Here is a 14,253-nt window from a genome sequence, read left to right as displayed (position 1 = left end):
GAAATAACTACATCACTATTATAGTTAACAATCATTCTTTAAAATATTCTAAGTATAATAAAATAAGGTAACATTTAGAAAAATTGCATTAAATAGGTAGGACACCAGGTTCTAAATCCTCTAAGGACTGTTCTAATTAACATCAAAGATTATACTATGCACATGAAAAGCAAAAGACATCATGGACTTAAGTTATCCTGTAAGACACTAAAAAATATATTTAAAATATAACCAATTTAAGAATATGATGTCACATCCCTTTATTTTCTTTCTCTAAATGTCATTAATTTGCTTTTGCAATATCCCTGTTTCCTATCAATCAGCACTGACCATCCAATTTCTTTATTCATGCCTCCTTCCCATCCACTAAAGTCTTATACCTTTGAACACTCCCAGAACCATGTGACCTGTACAACCAACCTCTTTCAGAAACATTCCAATGAACACCTCCTTTGATATACAACCTATATATCCAACCTTTATCTGCTCTAAGAATGTAACCTTTATATATCTCTCTCAATCAGAGAGGTATCCATGTGGCAATGCATGATTATGAAGTTCTGCATACTTAGAGTAGTTACAGGTTGCACTACAATATGACAGAGACTTTCAAAACAATCCTTACAAATATATTATAGCCACCTTTCCCTCCCCTTTTACAGGTGGAAAAAAAATGATGCTGAGAAAAATAATATGAATTTTAAAAGTCTTTAAAGTTAGACAGCAAGATTCAACTCCAGATCTATTTGGCCACAAAGTCCATGTTATTTCTACTGTACCAAGCTAAGAGTCAAAAGTAATTACCAGCTCATGTAATCTTCCAAGGCCCTGCTGCCAGGTGTCTTACAAACAGATTTTCGGTCAATCCATTTTGGTATTGATATTGGTGGTGACTGCTTTGAAACTAAAGAGGCAGGTTGCTCAAAAGTGCTTTGCTTCTGTCAAACCAAAATAAAAAATAAAAAAAAGAACTTCTAAAATAACATAATAAAGCAATGAAATACAAAAAAGCATACTGAAAGAAGTAGACATATGTATTCCAAACTTTCAATAACTTTTTAATATAGCTCTTTCATTCTAAATTCTGAAGCCTGTTGTATTTTGCTTAAAGGGATTACAAGTAGAGAGAAGGCACACAGTATTCTTTAACAAAACAGGGTCTAATATCCTCTCGGGTCAGGTCTATTGTAACCAGTATCGAAATCTGATAATCTAAATTAGTACCCTGTTATTCTAAAAACTAGTCTTTCTCTAATCAATAAAATCCCACTCCTTACTTTATGTTTGGGGTGAAAATGGCTGACTAGTAATTATTTAGGAAAACATGAAATAGCAAAGATGTATCTAGTGTTCTCCCTCAGAAGAGATATGCAGAATTTACCTCATACAAATCCAAAAGCAATGATGAATGTAAAACCTCTACAGCAGAGATGGGCAAATTACAGCCTTCAGATTGCATCTGGCCTGCTGCCTGTTTTTGTAAATAAAGTTTTACTGGAACACAGCTATGCCCACTTGTTTACATATTGTCTAAGGCTGTTTTCATGCTATAGAGGCAGACTTGAGTAATTACAACAGTGACCATCAGGCCTGCAAAGCCTACTAATCTTTTGCAGAAGTTTGCCAACCCCTGTTCTACAGCATCACAACCAAATCAAGACCACATTTTATTTGAACGCTATTAACTGTACAATCTCTATTGTCTAGGAGGTTCACTTCAATTTGGGATCAGCTTTAGTTACTAGAAAGGCTTCACAGATGTTTAGATTAAATCAGTTTCCCTATTATAATTTTTAACCTACTGGTTTACATTATGCTCTTGAGAGCCACAATGCATAAATCTTTTCTACTTTCTACACTTCCGTCCTTTAAGTTTTGAAGATAGTCAGCATGGCCACTGTATCTCTTTTCCTGGATAAATTTTCCATTTCATTTACGATTTCCTCACATATATATTTGAATTAGTAGTGGTCAGGATGGTATTAAGAAACTGCTGGACTAAGATTATTTGGAAAGGAGAATGTAAATATTATAGTCTTAGAGTGGGATGTTTGTATTTGAGATTTTGGAGATCACAATTAAGGATACAGGATTAGGTAACTAATGTGAAATTAAGAAAATGGTCACGAGGAAGAAAGAAGTTATGAATTTGGAAGTCAGGTGTAGGACTAGTGATATATAGAAACCAAACAAAAAAAGATGACAGCGCCCTGGCCGGTTTGGCTCAGCGGTTAGAGCGTCAGCCTGCGGTCTGGAGAGACCCGGGTTCGGTTCCCGCTAAGGGCACGTACCTCGGTTGCGGTTTGTCCTCGGCCCTAGTTGGGTCGTGCGGGTGGCAGCCACTCGATGTGTCCCTTTCATGTCGATGTTTCTCTCTCTGTCTCTCTCTCCCTCTCACTCTAACTGAACAAAAACAAAAACAAAAACAAAAAAAAAAAGATGACAGCTGTTGCCTGGCCAGTGTGACTCAGTGGTTGAGCATCGACCCACGCACCAAGAGGTCGCTCGATTCCTGGTCAGGACACATACCCAGGTTCTGAGCCAAATCCCCAGTGGGGGGCAAGGAGGAGGTGGCCTGCTGAAATTTGCGCTCATCGATGTTTCTATTTCTCTCTCCCTCTCTAAAATCAATAAAGAAAAAAATTAAAAAAAAAAAAAAAAGATGATAGTTGTTGGTCTGAAACAGACAGAAGTGATCCATAGCCCAACATCTTTAAGGAATATGGGGAGTCCCAGGATGTTCAGAGATGAAAGCAATGAGCAAGGAACAGGATGGTATATCCAGAAGGCAGAGCCCTGAAAGGGCAGGACAAGAGAATGTTGTAGACATAGCAATGGGGACCTTGTAGCTCTAAAGTAAGTGACATGTGAGACAAACACATTGCACTTGAAAGGGCTGTTGGAGAAACAGCAACCTAAGAAAACTGCTTAGTTTCTATTTCCTTTTCCCTAAGTGGTCAGTTATTTTTTTTAATCCTCACCTGAGGACATGCTTATTGATTTGGGAGAGAGAGAAAGGGAAAGAGAAACATCGATGTTAGAGAGAAACATCAATTGGTTGATTCCTCCACGCGCCCTGACCAGGAATCGAACCCCACAGCCTAGGTATATGCCCTGACTAGTAATCAAACCTGCAGCCTTTTTGGTGTAGGGGCGGATGCTCCAACCAACTAAGCCATCCAGCTGGGGCAGTTCAGTGGTCCTTAATATACTTAGGAGAGTGTGCAGTCATCACTACTATTTAATTACATACCATTTTCAGCATCCTAAGGAAACTCCGTATCCACTAGCATTCACCTCCACTCTCCACTCTCACCACCGTTAAGTGTCAACCACTAATCAACTTTCTATCTCTGGATATGCCTACTCTGAACATTTCTTATAAATGGGATCACACAATTTATGGCATTTTGTGACAGGCTTCTTACACTTAGCATGTTTTTAAGGTTCATCCATGTTATCACATTTATCAGTACTGCATTATTTTTCATTGTTGAATAAAAAAAATAATAAAATTGAACTACCACATTTTGTTTATCACTCTCTAGTTCATGGATATTTGGGTTATTTCCACCTTTTAGTAATTATAAATAAAACTGCTACGAACATTCATGTACAAGTTTTTCTGTAAATATATATTTTCAGTTTTCTTGAGACTATATCTATGCTGGATCATATGGTAATTTTATGTTTAACCTTTTGAGGAACTGCCATACCATTTTCTAAGTGACTGAACCATTTTACATTTTCACCAGCAGTATGTGAGGATTCCACACCTCCATCAACACTTGTTATTGTCTCTTTTAAATTACAGTCATCTTAGTGGGTATGCAGTGGTATCTCATTGTGGTTTCTGATTTGCATTTCTCTAATGACAAATAAATGGTTTTGAGTTCCTTTACCATCCTACTGATTTATATGTTTCAAAAAGGGAAAAAAAAGATGCTTGTTAGTATGATCCATGATTCAACCTGTTAGGATTCTTTTTATCTAACATTTATTATCTACTTAATTACTTAGATTGGTAGTTCTTAAAGAGTAATACAGGAAAGGCAGAGACAGGGTAGTCCCCAAGATCCTTTCAAAGAGTCTGAGAGGTTAAAACTATCTTCCTCCTCATACTAAGACATTATTTGCCTTTTGCACTTTCATTCTTTCATGAGTAATACTGGAGTTTTCCCAAGGATATAAGACACATGATAATAGCCCTGGCTGGTTTGGCTCAGCGGTTAGAGCGTCCACCTGCGGTCCGGAGAGACCCGGGTTCGGTTCCCGCTAAGGGCATGTACCTTGGTTGCAGTTTGTCCCCGGCCCTGGTTGGTCGTGCGGGTGGCAGCCACTCAATGTGTCCCTTTCACATCGATGTTTCCCTCTCTCTCTCTTCCTCTCTCCCCCTCGCACTCTGTCTGTATAAAAAATGGAAAAATGTCCTCGGGTGAGGATTAAAAAAAAGACACATGATAATAAAATAGATTAAATGCAAAAGCAGATTTAAGAAATCCAGTTTTCGCCCTGGCCGGTTTGGCTCAGCGGTTAGAGCATCCGCCTGCGGTCTGGAGAGACCCGGGTTCAGTTCCCGCTAAGGGCATGTACCTCGGTTGCAGTTTGTCCCCGGCCCTGGTTGGTCTTGCGGTGGCAGCCACTCGATGTGTCCCTTTCACGTCGATGTTTCCCTCTCTCTCTCTCTTCCTCTCTCTCCCTCCCACTCTATCTGTGCAAAAAATGGAAAAATGTCCTCGGGTGAGGATTAAAAAAAAAAAAAGCCCTGGCCAGTTTGGCTCAGCGGTTAGAGCATCGGCCTGCGGCCCGGAGAGACCCGGGTTCGGTTCCCGCTAAGGGCACGTACTTCGGTTGCAGTTTGTCCCCGGCCCTGGTTGGTCGTGCGGGTGGCAGCCACTCGATGTGTCCCTTCACGTCGATGTTTCTCTCTCTCTCTCTCCCTCCCACTCTATCTGTACAAAAAATGGAAAAATATCCTCGGGTGAGGATAAAAACAAACAAAAAAAAAAAGAAATCCAGTTTTCTGTTAAGCCTACCATTTAAAAAACTGTAAAACAATACCATTCTTCTGACTATAATTATTTTGTTTTGAAAAATACTTATTTTCCAAAGGGAATGGAACTCAACATAAGAGGCCATATATGAATAGCCCAGATAACACAGTACTAGACTGTGAAAGTGGAAAGCTTTTCCTCTGAGATGAGTTACAAGATGAAGATGCCCGCTCTCGCCACTTTTATTGAACATAATATTAGAAGTCCTGCCCTGGCCAGGTACTCAGTGATTAGAATGTCTCTCCAATAGGCGAAGGTTACAGGTTCAATCTCTGGTCAGGGCATGCACAAGAATCAATCAGTGAATGCATAAATAAGTAGAACAGTCCAGGCCAGCTGGCTCATTTATTTGGAGTGTTATCCCATATACCAAAAAGGCTGCTTGGGTTGGATTTCCAGTAAGGGCACATATGGGAGGCAACCAATTGACATTTCTTTCTCTTTCAGATCAATAAAAACAAAAACATGTCCTTGAGTGAGGAATAAAAAAAAAGTAAGTGGAACAACAAATAGATGTTTCTTTTTCTCCTGTCCTCTCTCTCTAAAAATAAAAAATAAGCAAATATATATATGAATAAAACCCTGGCCAGAACAATTAGGCAAGAAATAAAATACATTAAATCAAAAAGAAAAAAGGAAAACTGTACTTTTTGGAGATAAGATATATAGAAAATCCTAAAGATTCTACCAAAAGACTGTTAGAACTAACAAATTCAGTCAAGTTTCAAGACACAAAATCTATACAAAGAAACCTATTGCATTTCTACACACTAATAACAACCTATTAAGAAAAAATTAACAATACAATTACATTTATTAATTGCATCAAAAAGAATGAAATACCTAGGAATAAATTTAACCAAGGAGGTAAAAGACTTGTATACTAAAAACTATAAGATACTGATAAAAAAATTGAAAAAGACACAAATAAATGGAAAGATAGTCTGTGCTCGTGGACTGAAAAATTCAGTATTATTAAAATGTCTATAATACCCAAAGCAATCTACACATTCAATGTAATAATCCCTATAAAAATTCCAATGGCATTTTTCATAGAAATAGAACAAGTCTAAAATTTGTATGGAACTACAAAGGACCCCAAACGGCTAAAACAATCTTGAGAAAGAAGAACAAAGCTGGAGATAGCACATCCCTGATTTTAAACTATATTACAAAGCTATAATAATCAAAACAGCATGATACTGGTATAAAAACAGATACACAGATAACTATAACACAACAGAGAGTATAAAAATAAATCCACAAATAGACGGTCAGTTAATTTATAACAAAGGAGCCAAGAATGTACAATAGGAAAAGGACAGTCTCTTCAATAAATGCTGCTAGGAAAACTCGACAGCCACGTGCAAAAAAAAAAAAAAATGAAATTGGACCACTGTCATATACCATACATAAAAATTAATTCAAAATGAATTAAAGACTTGCATATAGGATCTGAAACCACATATTATTCAGCCTAAAGAATCTTGCCATTTGTGACAACATGGATGGACCTGAGGACATTATGCCAACTGAAATATGTCAAACAGAGAAAAACAAATACTGCATAGTATTACTTATTTGTAAAATATAAATGTTTTATTGATTTTTTAGAGAGAGGAAGGGAGAGGGAGAGACAGAAACATTGAAGAGAAAGAAACATGGATTAGCTGCCTCCTGCATGCCCTCCCCGCCCCCCCGCCGGGGACTGAGCCCGCAACTGGGGCATGTGCCCTGATAGGGAATCACACCAGTGACCTCTTGGTGCATGGGGTGATGTTCAATCCACTGAGCCACATCGGCCAGGCAAAATACTTACTTTTCATAAAAGTGTATCTATATTCACATGTAATGAATATATTGTTTTTAATGTTAATAAACATTTTTTAATTTTCTTTTTTATCCTTACCCAAGGACATTTTTCCATTTTTTGTTCAGATAGAGTTGGAGGGAGAGAGAGGAAGAGAGAGAGAAAAACATCGATGTGAAAGGGACACATCGAGTGGCTGCTACCCGCACGACCAACCAGGGCCGGAGACAAACTGCAACCGAGGTACGTGCCCTTAGCAGGAACTGAACCCAGGTATCTCTGGACCGCAGGCCGACGTTCTAACTGCTGAGCCAAACAGGCCAGGGCATGTTAAAAAACATTTTTAAAATTTCTTGGTTTTACTTTCTGATACAGTAAATACAAATCAATATAACCTATGTAAGCAAATGCTCTTTGGGTGTCTCAATAATTAAGAGAGTAAACGGGGGTCCCAAGACCAAAATATTTGAGAACCACTGAGTTAGACTATAACTGATAAGAAATGGTGACAAAAGTATGGCCACAGATTTAGATATGGCTCTCCAGCAGTCTACCAGATTATTCTTTCTGAAATGGCCCCTAGTCACAGTTATAAATTCACATACATTGTCTAGCCTATTATTTTCTGTTTCATCCATGAGGATGACAATAGGAAATTATCATATGATTTTGCATTGCACAAGTGCAAGGATCAGCAAGACAGTGAATATATTAGGCTTTATAAACTACATGATCACTACTGCAATTACTCAAGTCTGTTATAGTTGCAAAGTAGCCATAGACTGTAAGTAAATGAATGGGCATGGCTGTGATCCAATAAAAATTATTTACACACACAGGCTGGGAAACAATTTGACCCATAGACTATAGTTTGCCAATCCCTGTACCAGTCCAGTCTACCAGCAATCTAGAAACACTACTGAAAGTAGAAAGAGTTCAAATTGCCATGTACTCTTACTGATCATCATTTTGTGAATAACAAAAACATTCTTTAAGTAAACTGTTCCACTAAATATGGTGCACAGGAGTTAATAAAATAAGAAAACATTTAACATGATCATCTCATTTTAAATAATGGCCATGTTACACAAGAAGAAAAGAAAGTTACCTCTGTATCAACTTTTCGGGTTCTCTCTGGAATTTGCCATTGATTTGAAGATGCAGGAGTATTCTGATTTACACATTTTGACTTTTTCTTAGATTGCCATTGTTTCTGGTTACTTTCTGGCACCTTTGGTTCTTGATCTTCTTTAGGTTCTGAAATTGTTTTTGTTATTGTCATTAAAACACAAGACTATAATATTTTATCAAATAAATTAAACCTAAACACTAGAATATGCTACAAACAATATTAGCATTTTTCTCTTAAAAACAAAGGGAGAAGCTAAAACGTTTAAGCCAGTTGTTGACAATTTGTTGGGATCACTAGGTCAAATGGCAGTTCAATTTTTAATTTTTTGAGGTAACACCATATTGATTTCCATAGTGGCTGCACCAGTCTGCATTCCCACCAGCAGTATACTAGAGTCCCCTTTTCTCCACACCCTTGCCAACACTTGTTGTTTGAGGATTTGTTGATGGAGGCCATTCTGACAGGTGTGAGGTGATACCTCATAATTGTTTTAATTTGCATGTCTCTGATGATTAGTGATGTTGAGCATTGTTTCATATGTCTCTTAGCCATTTGTATGTCCTGTTTGGAGAGGTGTCTATTCAGCTCCTCTGCCCATTTTTTAATTGGGTTCTTTGTCTTCCTTTTGTGGAGTTGTATGAGCACTCTATATATACTGGAAATGAACCCCTTATCTGATGTATCATTGGCAATTATGCTCTCCCATAGAAAGGGTTGCCTTTCCATTTTGGTGGTTGTTTCTTTTGCTGTGCAAAAGTTTTTGAGTTTGATGTAGTCCCACGTGTTCATTTTCTCCTTTGTTTCTGTTGCCTTAGGTGATGGATGTATCAGTGAAAATTCTGCTGCGTATGATGTCTGAAATTTTGTTGCCTACATTTTCTTCCATAAACTTATGGTTTAAGTCTTTTACCCATTTTGAGTTTATTCTTGTGTATGGTGTTTACTAGACTTAATAAATGAATTTGGCAAAGTAGCAGGATACAAAATTAACGGCAAGAAATCGATGGCATTTCCTTTTTTAATCCTCACCTGAGTACATTTTTTCGTTTTTTGTTCAGATAGAGTAGGAGGGAGAGAGAGACACATCGACGTGAAAGGGACACATCGAGTGGCTGCCACTCGCATGACCCAACAAGGACCAGGGACAAAATGCAACCGAGTTATATGCCCTTAGTGGGAATTGAACTTGGGTCTCTCTGAACTGCAGGCCAACACTTAACTGCTGAGCCAAACCAGCCAGGGCTCGACGGCATTCTTATATACCAATGATGAACTCACAGAAAGAGAAACTAAAAAAAACAATCCCATTTACCATTGCAGCAAAAAAATTAAGATACCTAGGAATAACTTAACCAAAGAAATAAAGGACCTATTCGCAGAAAACTACAGGTCATTTAAAAAAGAAATAGAGGAAGATATAAAAGAAGTGAAAGCACATACCTTGTTCATGGATTGGAAGAATTAACATCATTAAAATTTCCATACTACCCAAAGCAATCTATAGATTCAATGCAATCCCCATCAAATTACCAACGACATACTTCACAGAACTAGAACAAATACTTCAAAAGTTCATATGGAACCAAAAAAGACCTTGAATAGACACAGCAATCTTGAAAAAGAAGAGCAAAGTAGGAGGGATTACATTACCAGATTTCAGGATATACTACAAAGCCACTGTAATCAAAACAGCCTGGTGTTGGCACAAGAACAGCCATATAGACCAGTGGAACAGAACAGAGAACCCAGAAATGGATCCAAGGCAATATGCTCAACCCAAGGCAATTTGACAAAGGGGGCAAGAGCATAGAGTAAAGACATCCTCTTTAATAAATGGTGTTGGAAAACTGGACAGCTACATGCAAAAAATGAGACCTCTCCTTTTTAACAAAAATTTTACCTTAAACTGGCCTGCAATTTACTTTAAGGGTCTCTGAACAAAAGAGCCTCAACAATATATTTACTGTTCCATGAATATCAATATTCCATTTCTACCATAATAGATGCAAAAAAATCCTCAACAAAATATTTGCAATTGATATATAAAAGGATAACAAATTACGACTAATTTGTATATGTTCCAAAATGCAAAGTTGGTTTAACATTTGAAAATCAATTTGTTATAACAGAATAGAGAAAGAAAAAAATATGATCAACTCTATAAACACAAAAGAGTTTGATAAAATCCAACACCCAGTCACTTACAAAAAACTAGTGATAATCTAGGTGTAAAGCAAAACTCAGTTTTGATATTTGATAAAAAGTAGCTACAAAAATCTAAAGCAATTATTATATACGGGTAACATATTAAAAGCTTTCCTCTAAAATACAGAATGAGACAAGAATGCCACCTATCATCCCATCTATTATTCATCACTGCACTGAAGGTGTTAAGGGCACTAGAGCAAAGAAAAAAACGTTAAAAGACTTGGAAGGAAGAAAAATGTTATATTACTTTCGAACAACATGAAAGAATCCATAAGAAAATATTTAAATTATTCAGTGAATTTAGCAATGTTACTGTGTCTAAGATCAATAACTAAAAATCAGTTGTATTTTTATATACCAGCAACAAAGAATAAAAGGATACAAATTTTTTAAAGATCTCATTCATTATAGTATCAAATACTTAGGAATAACTCTAGCAAAAGACAAGCAAAATCTCTAATCAGAAAATGATGCTCTCAATGTTTTAAAGACCACTTAAATGAATGCCAGGTTACCAGACAAGAAAATTTATGTTAAGATGTGAACTTGTCCCATTAGATCTCAACCAACATCCCATTAAAATGTAGTCTGACGAATGGACAAAAAAAAGCAGTGGTACATATACACAATGGAGTACTACGCAGCTGCAAGAAAAAAAGATCTCTTCTCCTTTGAGACTACATGGAGAGACCTGGAAAATATTATCCTAAGAGAATCGAGCCAAACAGAGATAGACAAGTTGTCATATGATCTCACTTATTTGTGGAATATAATGAACATAACAGTCTGAGGAATGGGGTAGTCCCAGAGACGTGGAAGTGGGGTACAGACTGATAATCCCCAGAAGAGGGGGTGGGGGGGAGAGAGAGACCACAGAACTTATATGCATGTGTGCATGAACAAAGGACATGAACTACAAAGCTGGGGACAGGGTGGGAAAAGGAAGGAGGGGGGTATCAGTGGGGGGAAAAAGGAGAAATATCTGTAACAAAAATAAATTAATTAATTTAAAAAAAAATGTAGTCTGATAGATTCTAATACTTCTATGGAAATCCAAAAGGCCCAGGATAGCTATAATAGCCTTAAGAACAAAGTTGGAAGATTTTCTGACAGATATGAAGACTTACTGCAGTAATTAAGATAGTACTGTATTAGCACAAAGACAAACAAAAAGAACTATGGAACAGAGAAGAATCCAAAACCACACACCATACACAGGATCACCTAATTTACAACAATTCAGTGAGGGAAAAGAGGGCCTTTTCAATAAACATGATGGATCAACTGGATATATACATTGGAAAAAAAGATCTTGACACTTGATCTTTCATAAAATACACAGAAATATCTTTATGATCTTAGAGTAGGAAAAATTTTTTTTTAAAGACTGAGAAAACAGCCCTGTCCAGTTTGGCTCAGTAGTTAGAGCATCAGCCCACAGACTGGAGAGTCCTGGGATTGGCTCCTGCTAAGGGCACGTACCTGGGTTGCAGTTTGTCCCTGGCCCTGATTGGGATTGTGTGGGTGGCAACCACTCGATGTGTCTCTCTCATATCAATATTTCTCTCTCTCTCTCTCTCTTCCTTCCCCTTTCCCTCCAACTCTATCTGAAGATGAAATGCAAAAATGTCCTTGAGTGAGGATAAAAAAAATAATAATAAAAAAATAAAGACAGAAAATGGTCACCACAAAAGATTAATATATTAAAATGCATGATAATTAAGAACTTCTTTTCATCATAAGTCTTTACCACATAATGGGAGAAGTCACTTATAATATACATATATCCAGCAAAAGGATCTGTATCTAGATCATATAATATATCCTAAAAATCAATGAGAAAAATAAAAAAATCCAATAAAAAATTGGCAAGAGACTCCAACATTTCACAAGAGGATATCTAAATAGTCAATAAACATACAAAAAGATGTTCATCATCAGACATCAAGGAAATGCAAATTAAAACCACAATGAGATATTACTTAGCAGCATCAGAATGTCTAAAACAAAAACTCAACAATAAAATGACTGAGAAGAATATGGAGCAAGAGCAACATAACTACTGGTCAAAGGTACAACCACTTTGGAAAACTGTTTGGCACTATCTATGAAAAATGAACATACGCACATTCTATGACCCAACAACCCGACCCTTTGAATTCACTACATAGAAATATGTATGAATGAGATTGCATTGGACTATACTCTTAGGACTTGGGCAGTTTTTCTGATTAGAAGTGTTACTATATAATAAAGTATTATTGGCACAAGTCTTCATTTAAAAACATTAAATTAGGTGTCAGATTAGTACTATTAATCATACCAGTTTATGATGTCATACCAGTTTTATGAAGCCATGACAGTATAAACTATACGTTTCTCCCAAATACTAGGATTAAGGATCTATTCCAAATCAAAATAATGGCAAAAAGACTATTCTAGGGTGACCAACCATCCCAGCTTGCCAGGAACTGAGGACTTTTCTGAGACCTGGGACTTTCACATCTAAAGCGGAAAAGACCAAGATAAACCCAAATGAGTCCAGGGCAAGCCTAGCTTTGTTTCAGTGCCCCTTCTCAGTCCAATTAAAAGAAAAATTACATTCAGTCTAGCAACCTTTGTTTGAACAATGATCATCTGATTCATGACCCTGTTCAAAAATCTTTAATGCTACTCTGACATCTAAAAGAATAAAAAATTTAAGCCTGTCATTCAGTCTTATCTTTTATTTCTACACTATCTGTGTTCAAGTTTTCAGCATAACTAGACGGTCTTTTGTTCCTAAAATGTTTTATTCTTTTATTCATTCTATTCCCTCCATCTGGAATATTGTTACTGCTAGTCCTTCCTATTCAAACCCTAACAGTTTTCCACATTTCTTCTTCTCCACAAAGTATTACCTTATTTCCCCTAAATTAGATCCTCAAATGTCTCTTCCCTCTGAATTCTCATAGCACTTTTTTTTTTTTAATCCTCACCCGAGGATATTTTTCCATTTTTTGTACAGATAGAATGGGAGGGAGAGAGAGGAAGGGAGAGAGAGAGAGAAACATCGACGTGAAGGGACACATCGAGTGGCTGCCACCTGCACGACCAACCAGGGCCGGGGACAAACTGCAACCGAAGTACATGCCCTTAGCGGGAACCGAACCTGGGTCTCTCCGGACCGCAGGCCGACGCTCTAACCGCTGAGCCAAACTGGCCAGGGCTCATAGCACTTTTTTATGTGGTTCTCATGATACTCTCTACATTCTACCCAGTATATTTAGCAGTTTTGAATGTCAACACCCTTGGGACTCTGGTTCATTCATTTACATATCCTGAGAACATTTATCATAGTACTCATATAGTGGAAAACCAAGTGTTTAATTAAAGAGGAAAAGGAGAACTGTCATATAAATACTGCTTCTGTGTCCTTTCCAGAAAGTATTTGTCAAGCCAATTGAGAATAACTCAGCTCCATGGCACTTTCCCTCCACTTTTTCTTTTATGCACTTTTTAGATAAACTTCTTTTGCTACAGAATTCAATGCTTTTTATACACTCTTTTTTGTTGTTGTTGTTAATCATCATCCAAGGATATTTTCCATTGATTTTTAGATAGAGTAGAAGGGGGGGAGGAAGAGAGAGAGAGAGAGAGAAACATTGATGTGTGAGAGATGTCACTGACTGGCTGCCTCCCACACGACCCTGACCAGGACCAGGGATCGAACCTGTGAACCAGGTACATGCTCCTGACCAGGAATCAAACCCTCACCCTTTGGTCTGAGGCCCAGCGCTCTAACCGATGAGCCAAACCAGCCGGTGCTAATACACTCTTTGTAATTCAAAGGAAATACAAGATAGATAAAGGTATTACATTACAATTCTTAGGTGGCTGGTTAACATTCACAAACAACAAAGTGATTTTTTTTTCTTTCTTTCTTTTAATTGATCTTTAGAGAGAGGAATGGAAAGAGGGAGAAGGAGAGAATCATTGATATGAGAGGGAAACATCAATTGGCTGCACTCCCAACAGGGATCAAGCCACAACCAGGAATTGAACCAGAA

The 14,253-nt window shown here is 37.4% G+C and overlaps 1 protein-coding gene across 2 annotated transcripts in view; it reads right to left on the bottom strand.

Moving 5' to 3' along the window:
• TTK (TTK protein kinase) overlaps window positions 1–14,253 on the bottom strand; it is a 50,443-nt gene that overhangs the window by 21,395 nt on the left and 14,795 nt on the right. For both annotated transcript variants that reach the window (XM_036249148.1, XM_036249149.1), the window contains exons 11-12: window positions 7,973–8,121; window positions 805–938 (exon numbers count right to left, since the gene is read on the bottom strand). In XM_036249148.1, the coding sequence (XP_036105041.1) occupies window positions 805–938; window positions 7,973–8,121 (283 nt within the window). The remainder of the gene's footprint in view (window positions 1–804; window positions 939–7,972; window positions 8,122–14,253) is intronic.

The sequence above is a fragment of the Molossus molossus genome, unplaced genomic scaffold (genome assembly GCF_014108415.1).
Source record: "Molossus molossus isolate mMolMol1 unplaced genomic scaffold, mMolMol1.p scaffold_m16_p_8, whole genome shotgun sequence".
Taxonomy (NCBI): domain Eukaryota; kingdom Metazoa; phylum Chordata; class Mammalia; order Chiroptera; family Molossidae; genus Molossus; species Molossus molossus.
Note: the sequence above shows the minus strand (reverse complement) of the source record. Positions and strands in the feature narration are given on the sequence as shown.